The following is an 11,836-nucleotide window of genomic DNA, read 5'->3' as shown; positions in this document are numbered from 1 at the left end:
GCTCCGCAACGAGAGGCCACAACAGTGAGAGGCCTGCGCACCGCGATGGAGAGTAGCCCCCGCTCACCGCAACTAGAGAAAGCCCTCGCACAGAAACGAAGACCCAACACAGCCAAAAATAATAAATAAGTAAATAAAAATTAAAAAAAAACACTTTCTGAAGTCTTCACATCAATTTTACCTGTTAAACAATAGTACTACTCAATTAAAATTCAAAGCAAATTTATATTTAGATTTCAATAGTACATGTTCATCCTTAAAGGTTATAATTTGTTTTAAATAGCACAACCATCTGTCCTGTGATGGCTCACATGAGTTTAATTATTGGAGAAGTCTGAGTGGAAGTTCTCCCACGAATACACATCCTGCTGAACTGTACTAAAAACATGAGATCTGACTCTGACATTTTTAAAAAAAATAAATTTATTTATTTTACTTATTTTTTATTTTTGGTTGCGTTGGGTCTTCGTTGCTGCACGTGGACATTCTCTAGTTGCGGTGAGCAGGGGCTACTCTTCGTTGCGGTGCGCGGGCTTCTCATTGTGGTGCCTTCTCTTGTTGTGGAGCACGGGCTCTAGGCACGTGGGCTTCAGTAGTTGTGGAACGTGGGATCCGTAGTTGTGGCTCGCGGGCTCTAGAGAGCAGGCTCAGTAGTTGTGGTGCACTGCCTTAGTTGCTCCGCGGCATGTGGGACCTTCCAGGACCAGGGCTCGAACCCGTGTCCCCTGCATTAAGCAGGCGGATTCTTAACCACTGCACCACCAGGGAAGCCCTCTAGTCGGTTACATGTTATAATTTAAAAAGAAACCGGTGGGGGAAGTTAAGAGGTAGAGAGTAGATGTGGACCTATACACACAGCAAAACTAATAGCTGGGCTTCCCTGGTGGCGCAGTGGTTGAGAGTCCGCCTGCCAATGCAGGGGACATGGGTTCGTGCCCCGGTCCGGGAAGATCCCACATGCCGCGGAGCGGCTGGGCCCGTGAGCCATGGCCACTGAGGCTGCGTGTCCGGAGCCTGTGCTCCTCAACGGGAGAGGCCACAGCAGTGAGAGGCCCACGTACCGCAAAAGCAAAACAAAACATAAAAAACTAATAGCTGATGGTGAGAGCTTCAAGGGAGGTGCCAGGACTATAGAAAGAAATCCGATATCCTCTTAAAGCCATGCAATGCGGAGGCGCACAAACGTGGGAACCACAGCACTTCCTGCCCAGCACTGTGCTGGAACTCCAGAAATGACCCAGTGTCATCAGGAGAAGGTGACGTGGTAGCCGGTGCCTCTGCATATGGAAGAGAAGAGTGCAGCACATTGTAAAAAGATTTCCACTAAGGAAAAAGTTTTGATGCTTAAATGAGGAACTTGCTGTTATCTGGAAAATCTAATTATGTAGAAACTGACAGTGCAGGATGAAAGACATAATGCTTTAAAACAATGTGAAAGGCAACTGTTAAGGAAATGTAGCAAATGCAGGAGGAGGCGTTCAACAAATATATTTGAAAAGTAAATTCAATTTCTAACCCTGTCTAGTCCCCCTCCTGCCAGGATGCCTAAATAAATGAATGAGTGAGCAAATGAATGAATGAATGCAAATTGTCCTTCCATGGGTCCCCCTCCTCAGGGCTGTTCTACGATTGTTGGAGCTAATGCTGTGTCAAGGTGTTGGAGACGGACAAGGGCACCTGTCTGGTCCTCAGTCATCATCCACACTTATACCTGAGAGGTCCATCATCCCAATCTACATAGTGTCTCCCACAGCCAGCAGCTCTCCTGGCTCTTGCCATGTGGAGGCTTGGAAGTCTCTGCCAAGGCTGGCTGGCTAGGATCCTGTCTCCCTAGAGGCACCCAGCTGTTGTCCTCTCTGTTCCTGCTGTTACCCTGTAGGTGCTGTTCTGCAGAAGAACATAGGTTCTGCCTGCTCTTTGCACTCAAAGGCCCCCTCCTCATTTCTCCTCCCCAAGACACTCTCTGCCCATGACTCCCCTTTGCCCTCTTCTCTGCAAACCTTCTACAGTCTTCTTAATGATTTGCCTTTGCAACACAGCCAAAAGCTGTGCAGGCTGTTTCATGTTTTCCTGGTACTATATACTTCTTAAGGTAATGAGCTGGCTATCTGTTTGAATATGGAGAACGTAAAGGGGAAAATGCAAACAACACTCCTCCCCCATCTTGTCATCTCTCTCTCCCTTGGGAGTTCAAGCCAGTTGAGAAATAGGCTCAGGCATCAATCAGATAAAATGCACTTGCTCATTTATGACGTGTTTGTTAAATAGCATCTATGGTCCCAGAATTGCTCTAGGCATTAAGAACACAGAAGTGCCTGAAGCAGACAAGATAGCCGTCTATTATTTGCAAAGTTGCATTTTAAAACTTGGCTTAGCTTGCAGTGGAAATGACATACCTGAATTGAATTTATCCATTGTAGTCAAAGACTTCAGTGGCTGGAAAACTGAAACCACCCCTTCACCCTTCCAGTATGGTTCCCTGTCCCCAGTGAGCTCACTGCACAGAAGATCCAGGGATGGAGAAAAGAACACCAGCAGACTCGAAGCTGGCAGCTCTAAAAGAGAAGGGGCAGAGCAGGCTGAAACACACACACGTGTGTGCACGCACACACATGGAATAAACCCTTCTCCAGGCTCACCCATTAGTACTTGAGTGGGTGGAGAGAGGGGCAGAAACCTCGCTCCACATGCTTCAGGGAGGATGAGAGTTCCTATTTTATGGGTGGAGGCAGGAACATGAAGAGGGAAAATTATTCCCTTTGCAATTAATATTGCAATTTTATCCAGACCCTTGTGAATTTTAAATTTTGAATATGATGTAGGTGAATTTACCTAGATATGCTTACTCCTTCATTTTGCTCTAGTGTTTAATCTTAAGTGTCTATTATTACTCATTGAGAAGACTATTATACAAGGGCCTTCTACTTCCATTAAGCTATACATCCATAAAAGTTATCATCTGTATGTATCACACTAAATATATTACAGAAGTGAGTTCAGATTAGATGCATTGCTCGCACTTCCCAGCTCTGCTCTATTCTGTGATGATGGGGAGTGACTCCCTTCAAGCTGTTTCCCAAGATGGCTGGCTTCCACCTGGGTCCAGCCAGTGACAGGCACTGGCTGGAGGCTTGGGGGCAGGCGGGAGAAGCCAGGGTGTCTGTACCTCAGGTTGCATCTTTAACAGTGGCTGAGTCTGCTGTTGTTCCAGCCGCTCCAGGTAGGTCCACCATGATTCCTATTTCTGCCAAGTGACCAGGCCACAGCATCCAGGATCGCCACCTTCTTTTTGTCCCCTCAGCCTGAGTGGTTCTGGCCTCCTACTCTTTCTAATCTCTGGGCTGCTTTACAAAGAGCCCCAGTTGGTTGTGCCCCTCTGCCATCACATGTGTAATCAATTCCCCGTTTTAAGTTCCCTCCACTTAAAATACATGGAATGGTCTCTGTTTTCTACTTTGGAGTTTGAGGCTTTTGCCTTGAAAACTGTCTTCATTTACATCTTTCTCAGATCACGAAAATGAACTCCATCACCTGAGTGGGGAAGAAAGAGTGTTCCATGGAAAACTGGGGTCCGACGATTTGTTATTAGGTGATCTATGCAAAAAGGTTTCCTTGGTCCAGTGTTTGGAACATAGTGGGTTAAAAGAAGTCAAATGGGTTTAATATTAGATCTCTCATAGAGTTTAGTGTTCTAGTATGCATTGTAACTTAGGGCAATCATACACAGAACTTCCCAAAGTTAGTTAACCAGGGAACCCCCTTTTTCAAGGACTTTCTAATAACATTTCCCAGGACTCTTAATGCTTCATACAACCCAGTTTGGGAAATACTAAACAACAATCATCTCAGCATACTTTTGCTAGGAGGGGGGTAGAATAATTTGAGATGGAGATTGCCGGCAACATTCCCACATTCTTACTTTAAGCGATGTACATATTTTAGACACCAGGTGGCTAGCCTGACGCCTCGTTATTCAATTGAAGGAGCTTATTTGTGTTCTCACTCAGATGGGGGGAAGCTGGTTTAGGAGGATAAAACTTGCCTCGGGAACCACCTGAAAAACATGAGGGAAACCTAGTTCAACATCAAATTAGATGGAAGGGAAAACCTGGGCCTAGGGCATTCTGAGGGAACCCACCTCAACCTTAAGGGCATTGGCATGAGTCTCATTCATGGTTTGACCTGGGGTAGACCGACGTATCCAGATGAACCTACAGGAAAAATGACTGCAGAAAGATTTTCTTTTAAATGATTGTAGACTCCAGCAGGACATGCTTTAGGAATCCTAGACAAACCGCAGTGCAGTGTAGGGGGAAACATGTGGATCAGACCTAGGTTCAGTCCTGAGGGACCAGGGACAAGATAATTAACTTATCTAAGCCCCAGTTTCTTTTTCTCTTTTTTTGTTCGTTTAGTTTTTTTGGCTGCGTGGCATGTGGGATCTTAGTTCTCTGACCAGGGATGGAACCCATGCCCCCTGCAGTGAAAGCGCAGAGTCTTAACCACTGGACTGCCAGGGAAGTCCTGAGCCCCAGTTTCTTTATCTTTAAGAATCTGGAGGGCTTCCCTGGTGGCGCAGTGGTTGAGAGTCCGCCTGCCGATGCAGGGGACACGGGTTCACGCCCTGGTCCGGGAGGATCCCGCATGCCATGGAGCGGCTCGGCCCGTGAGCCATGGCCGCTGAGCCTGCGCGTCCTGAGCCTGTGCTCTGCAACGGGAGAGGCCACAGCAGTGAGAGGCCCGCGTACCGCAAAAAAAAAAAAGAATCTGGAATTTAATGATCTCTACATAGAGCTGTTGTGAAGATTAAATGAGGTATGCAAAAGCATTCTGTAAAGTGCTATGCAGATATTTGTTAATAAATTATATTTTAGTCTTCTATAGTCAGCTCAATTTAATGCCCTCTCCCATTAATATTTGTATGCTTCATTATGTTTTAGCTTTACTTTTCAAATTATAATTTTGAAATAATTTCAGACTTAAGTTGCAAAAACAGTACAAAGAATTCCCATATACTCTCCACTCAGATCCCCCCAAATATCATCACAGCACAATTTCAAAAATCAGGAAATTAACATTGATATAACCTATATACCACAGTCAAACTTCATCAATTACTCCACTAATGTCCAATTTCTGGTCCAGGATCCAACTGAGGACCATACGCTGCACTTGTTATGTCATCTTGATTTCCTTGATCTGGGAGTTTCTGGGTCTTCATCTTTAATCATGTTAATAATTTTGAAGATTACAAGCCAGTTAAAGTGTAGAATATCCCTCAGTTTGGATCTGTCTGATGCTGTCTCATAGCTGACATTAACATTTTGCATTAATGTTGTGATTATTTATTCAGGCCATCAAAGGTGATATAATGATGGAAATGCAGTGTCCTGGTTAAGTGCCTGGACCCTAGTCAGAAGAACTGGGTTTAAATTCTGGTTCTACCAGACTGTGTGACCTTGGCTGGTGACTCAGTTTCCTTATCTGTCAGATGGAGAAACGTTAATACCTATTTCATAGGGTTGTCGGGATTATTAAAGGAGCGAATATATGTAAAGTTATTGGAACAGTGCCTGGCACACAGTAAATGCTATCTAAGTGTTAGCTTATATGAGGAGTTGGGATTTTAGTGGCTTTACTGGTAGGAAATATGTCCTAACAAATTGATGAAGAGATCAAAGAAGCAGCAGGCATTTTAGCTATGAACATCCATTGCCCCTCTCCACCCAAAGAGCCAGGGCCAAAGACCTTTGGCTAGCAGGCATTCTGCTCCACCAAGAGGTGCACTGTTCTTTCAGCCAGAGGCCTGCTCATAGCACTTGCTCCTAAGCCCATGAGATGAGGACTTGCTTGGTCCACAATAGGTCCACGTACTAGGAACTGAGGCCACATTTCCTTACCCGTCAGTTGCTGGGAAATACGTGTCAAATTAATTAAAAAATGTTGTGAAATAATTAAGCCCCCCATTTTCCTGACAACTATTCCCAGAACTCAGGCTTTCAAGCTTCATTAGTATGCATCCAGCACTTCAGCTGCGGACACATTCACTGAATAACCATAGTGATAACCTCAGCCCCTAACCTTTGCATGTGCTTCTTGTTGAAGGGGCCAAACCACTCAGCCCCTCACAATACTTACTTTATTGGCCAATCCTGGGCAGACTCCACGGTGAGGCAGCGTCTTAATAGGCTGGATGGGGGAAGGGAAGGAAACCTGAACAGACTAATTCCAAGAAGGTAGAAAGAATCTAAGACATATCTATGAAAATTTGGTAAATGACAACTATTCATTGAAAATGTCAAAGCAACAACAAAACCCCTTAACAGAAAAATAGCAATGCATTCAGCTGACTAGCAAATGACATTTTACAAAGCAATTATGATATTTTACCTCATTTGCTCACCCTTCACCCCCAAGACACCATTTTATAGGCGAGAAGAGGACTGAGAGGGGAATGGCTCCAAGTGGCAAAGCTGAAACTTAACTCAGGTCTTACCTCCAAATATAGCACATTTCCCACTTTACAACAACAAAAAAAGAGGAAATGCTCTAAATGTAGGTCAAAGACTAACAGGATTAAAAGACTACAAAAATATAGAGACTGAAGTGTAAAAACGTAATGAAACCAGCTACAGTGGAGACTTTAGTTTCTTAGAAGTCAAGGAGGGCAGGGTTTTTCAAGGAAAAGGACTTTCACAAGGCCTTAGATGCAGGCTGAGCAACGACACAGGGAAGGAAGGGGGATGGGGAGAGGGGGAGAGAGGTGTAGGGGAAGGGGAGCAAGGGACAGAAAGGTGTACGCACACACCTTTGGTGTAAACACACACACCTTTGGCGTAAACACACACTACCGTAAAATCTCTGTATCTCTGGGCACTTAAGAATCAAATGATTTCAATGGGATGCAGACAGGGACCATATATTGTACAACCTCCAATGAGTGAGCACTGCCAAGCACACAGCAGACTTTCAATACGTATTTGCTGATTTGGCTGGACTTTTACGTATGCAGCAACCAGATACAGCCTTATTCAAAACTCCCACAAATATCGGAAACTCCCCAAATTAGGTATTGTCCTCAAGTGCTAGTTGAACGTATGCAGAAATGGTCAGTCATTTGTGAATTGTACAGGCAAAGAGGAAATTAGAAACGTATTGCCCATCACCAAATTGCTTCCATATTACTTTTACGTCAGACAGACCTTCCCAAAAAAGAGGCTAAAAATATCAATCATATCATACCAAAGTTTATTGATTACATCAAACAAAATTTCTGTAATGAAAAAGGCAAGTTGCATTCATAAAAGATGGCATTCACATTCATTATAGAAAGCAAAAACGATGTAAAAAATTGCTGAAGTGAAAAATGTAATATTGCAGTCCCATTTTGCAAGCTGAAAAATGATTTTGTCAACACTTGCATAAAATCTACATTTATATACTGCATGTTATTAAAAAAATTCCATCACTAAATTATTATGGATTTTGCAAATTTAGGCTTGTATTTTATACTGTTGCTGGTGTAAATGTGGTAGATATGGAATTTATGTTTTCAGTTTCGTAGGTAACATCCTCAAACAGTGGAGGACAGCTGTGAAAACTACAAGGACGTTTTGTAGTTCGAAATTATTCAAATAATGGGTATATGATCCTATTATTACATTTTACCCCCTTCTCTGACACAAAATAAGGTGGTTAGATTGTAGTGATAGGAATACTGGATGGCTTACTTCAAGTTATTCCATCTGCTAACCCCACGCTAACCAATTGTTTTGCTCACTAATAAAATATCTTTCAAAAAATAAAGTCAGGTCCCTCTCCCAAGGATCTAGGCCATGATATTACACATCACTGCCATCATGAATCTGAGCTGCAGTGTAATGTGTAGCTTATTAGACACAACTCTAAATCCCCCTTGTCTTTCTTCCAGGATGCAAGGAATTTCACATGCCACCAGTTATATTTCCACTACCCTAGATATTCTGATCATGTCAAATCTCCATGGTCTGCATTAAACAAGCCTCTCTAATTAAGGTCGGCTCTTTGTATTCACAGTCCTTATAATTCTTATGTAAAACAACAATAACAATACAGCAACAACTATAAAAACAAGAACAACAACAAAACATCGAAAACTTTCCTGGGTCTGATTTTTTAGCTCTTTGGAATAGGTAAAGAATATATTGACTTGGTTTTCAGCAGACTGCCCCAAATACTAGGCTACTGGAACACAGCACACTTAGGAAGGTGTGACGCCACCTAACAAAATACTCAAAAATAATACTGATATATGAGAACAAATGAAATAATGAAAAAGGGTCAGTAATGATGGAATGGTTTCTGACAACTGAAATTATGTCCTTTCTAAAATTTAAGAAAAATTACACCTAAACATTAACACAAAATATAAATGGAAGAATCAAATGTGCCATATGGACTTTATAAATACACTGGTATAGATTGAATCTAATACTTACTTCTCCAAATCAAGGTACAATAGAAACACTAATAGTACAGGCATGCCAGGAAGACAACCAAGAATGGAAACTGGTAAGAAGATACCTTTTAAAAGACCATTTCAATCTAGTAGTCAAATGTAGTCACTTATACCCAAAAAAAGCGTGTGTTTAATTTTAACATTTAATAAAGACACACCACATTTATATGTTTTAGGTGAACTCCTTAGGAGGTTAAAACCTCCCTCTAGTCCAGTAAGTCAAGGACTTTACCAAGGTGAATCTCGTGGTTTAGAGTTAGACCATTACTCTAGCCAAGTTTGCTGAGAGAGACAACATTCATGTTCAGAGTTGTGCCAGGGACCCTTCCTCCTCCCAAATCGGCAAGTTAAAAAAAAAAAAAGTGCTGCATATATGCACAGATGCAACCTCTTTCAAATAAAAACCATTAACAGTTTGAAATTAAGCTATTCTTCCTTCCTCTCCACAGAAAAATGATAAAAGACTGATGTTCAGAATGGCCTTTATTTTTATGTAACTGTGGTTCTGCCCATCTTGCCTCAGATCCCAGTAAAACTAATATTGGAAAAATCTATTATATCTTAACTATTTTGAGGAGCTCCTGATTGGAAATGCTTTCTTTTCAAATCCAGTAGCCTTACACTCATTAAGTGTAATCCAGAAGAACAAAAATAAATAATTTCTTTTGATTTTTGCAAAAATACCCAGGGTTAACATTCTTTCCACCTTTCAAGTTATTTTTTGGCAAGGATATTCTATCAAGACAAAATTAGCATGTGGGTGAACAGAAAGGATTAACTACTATCTGATGCACTGATTTAGTCCTCTTATATTTTCAAGTATTCCTTTCACATGTTGAAAAAAATAATTTAACATTATCATTCAGCAGGAACAAGAAATGTGATCTAAATTGCCTATTTCTTCTGCCAGGCAAAAAAAGTAATATTAGCAAAATCTATTCATTCCCATTGCATGACTTCTACTTTATACTATTGTATTTAAATCCATTCAGAGTTCATGGGTTAAAAGAGCACCCATTTGGTAGTTATTTTATTCTATCTAAAGCCAGAAATTCTAAATATTCTTGCTTTCAACCTTCATATAATTCATAACTTAGAGCTTTGGCCATAACGGCTACTTACAATAACTGTAAATGCTTAAAAGAGTCATTTGGTATCTTAGTGGACATTTACTCTGAACCTTAGACATAAGATAGTGGTTTAGTTTGTTGCATATCAAGTATCCTGAGATGATAACTTTTTGTAGTTGCTTCTTCATGCTTTCTTTTAGCTGTAACCACTGTCAATATGCTTGTAGGACAATAACATAGGCAGTTCAAGATTCGGATTCTGAAAGATTTAAAATACACAGAGTTAAAAGTTTTATCTTAATAATAATGTAAAACCACCTGTTCAGCATTTTCAAAAATAAATCAAGTAGTAAATTTTGTTATGAGAATAAAACAATTGTTTTAACAAAGCTGCCAAGTTTTATTCACATGCAGGGAAAGAAAAAGTGACACAATAACCAATTTTGAATCCTTTATTCATTTGTCAGCTGAATAGATTCAGACTTGCTTTTTGCTTTTGGATTGCTCCAGGGTTCTTTTAAGAACTTTTACCACTAGGACAGCAGAGGCTTAGCTCACTAAGATCCCTTCTAGTCTGTGAGGGACAGAAGGGACATGAAAACAGGGACATTTTATTTAACTTTCTATCTCTAGCACCTAGCCCAGTGTCTGGCGCACAGCAGATGCTCAGGACATGTTGAATGAATGCATCAACTGTTTTTTGGTTGTTAATTACGACAAAGGCTGAAGATACATTGTTTTGAAAGACTGTTATGAAAGTACTTTTCCTTTACTTAAAGAAACATGTTTCCTCTCTATAATATTGAAGTTAATTTTCTTTTCGGTAGATCATGTATCTATGAGTCAACTGACTCCTGTTTTTCTTATTCATCATCTTTTTAGAAAAGAAACCACAGAAATCTCCCTAAGAAATCTGTAGATTCTTCTTTGTCCTCTAAACACTATCACATGCTATGATCAGGATGGGGCATGATAGGGCAACTGATCAGTGAGTATAAATCAGCTATGTGGAGAAGTGGAAGTCCTACGTCAAGGGAGTCAACCTGACCCTTGATTCTCCACTCAAAAATCCAACTTTTTAAAACCCGAGTAGTGGAGGGCCTTAAGGGGTGTACTATCTTCTCCCCCTTTAGGTGCACCTTCCTTGCCGTACTTGGACTAGAAGTTCTTTAGAATACCTTCCATTCCTTTTGATGTTCCATTTTCTCATATTATTTCTCCAGGTAGCAGGGTCAGGGTGACCCTAACCAAAATAAGGTTGCCATTCACATCGAGAACTTACAAAAGGAGTCAGGCAGTTCCCTTATCAACCAAGGGACAAACTCGGTGGCTAAACTAATTGCCAAATATTTTCCTTGGAGAAGAAATAATGTCACATGAAAATATATTCCTAGAAGAAATAACTACGTTAAAAATAAAACAATCGTTTTTTGAAAAAAATTTCCTCAGTTGTGTTAGGCATTGTAGGAGTTAAGGCCCTGGAGAGACCAAAAGCAGTAGCAGTGTCTGCTACCCAGCCTAGTCTCCCAAACCACAGACCAAGCTAAGGCAAGCAATCCAGGGGGATACAAAATTCACTGGAAACAGTATAGCTAAAATGCATCACACAGCTTAGGACAAGGCTATCTGGAACAAAATAGTCAAAGACTTTGAAGGCTACTGGGAAGCAGATTCAGTACTGAGGGACAACATAAGCAGGTGAGTCACTCCAAATGGGTAAAAGGATGTATGTAGACTGAGACAAAATGAATTGGCTTCCAAAATAACACTGCAGATGCAGACTGTGATGAACAGTAGGAGATAGAAGAACCAATGGATTCAATCCATTAGCTCAATTTTTATTCTTTGCTGGAGGGTAGGGAAGTTGACAGATGATGAAAAAATGGGCCTATGAGGTGGACTCACAATTGTTAGCATCACAGCAAACTGACCTGCAACTGTCATTCATGATGATCATTAATTTTTATGTGGGCATGAAAGACAGCCCTGCCCTAAGCCATATAGAGTTGTTTCCAAGCTGACAAGCTTGTAAACCTCATTCATGAATTATTCTACATTCCCATGGATGGATAAAAGACCTTTAAAGGTCTAGGGTGACACAGGCCCCTGCAGTGGGAAACAGAGTACACGTAGAGGAGTCATTCTGAGTTCAAGGATTCCTCCCATGGCATATCAATTCCTTCCAAATCTTTTTTTTTGGGGGGTAAATGAAACAATGTTATAAAATTAATTTACTCACTTTTGGAAAAATTATGAAGCATTCTATATG

At 41.1% G+C, this 11,836-nt stretch overlaps 1 protein-coding gene and 1 long non-coding RNA gene across 7 annotated transcripts in view; both read right to left on the bottom strand.

The window, feature by feature from the left end:
* Nucleotides 1–995: 995 nt before the first annotated feature.
* On the bottom strand, nucleotides 996–4,462 carry LOC113612518 (uncharacterized). Of its 2 annotated transcripts, XR_003429869.1 has the most exons (4): nucleotides 4,139–4,462; nucleotides 3,167–4,054; nucleotides 2,397–2,555; nucleotides 996–1,277 (listed from the first exon to the last, which is right to left on the bottom strand). It is a non-coding gene; the product is annotated as an uncharacterized LOC113612518 (long non-coding RNA). The 2 variants fall into 2 exon arrangements; XR_003429868.1 differs by having other exon boundaries at nucleotides 3,167–4,462.
* A 2,774-nt stretch (nucleotides 4,463–7,236) lies between these two features.
* Nucleotides 7,237–11,836, bottom strand: part of ATP11C (ATPase phospholipid transporting 11C (ATP11C blood group)) — a 168,951-nt gene continuing 164,351 nt past the window's right edge. For all 5 annotated transcript variants that reach the window (XM_027092390.1, XM_027092394.1, XM_027092391.1 and 2 more), the window contains one exon: nucleotides 7,237–9,826. Coding sequence is in view for 2 of the 5 variants with exons in the window: in XM_027092389.1 (XP_026948190.1) it covers nucleotides 9,764–9,826 (63 nt within the window). In the remaining 3 variants the exon portion in view is untranslated. The remainder of the gene's footprint in view (nucleotides 9,827–11,836) is intronic.

This window comes from Aethalodelphis obliquidens, unplaced genomic scaffold (genome assembly GCF_003676395.1).
Source record: "Aethalodelphis obliquidens isolate GAN/ISIS:26980383/991018 unplaced genomic scaffold, ASM367639v1 scaffold78, whole genome shotgun sequence".
In the NCBI taxonomy this organism is placed as follows: domain Eukaryota; kingdom Metazoa; phylum Chordata; class Mammalia; order Artiodactyla; family Delphinidae; genus Aethalodelphis; species Aethalodelphis obliquidens.
The sequence above is the reverse complement of the archived record's forward strand: the minus strand, read 5'-3'. Positions and strand labels throughout refer to the sequence as shown.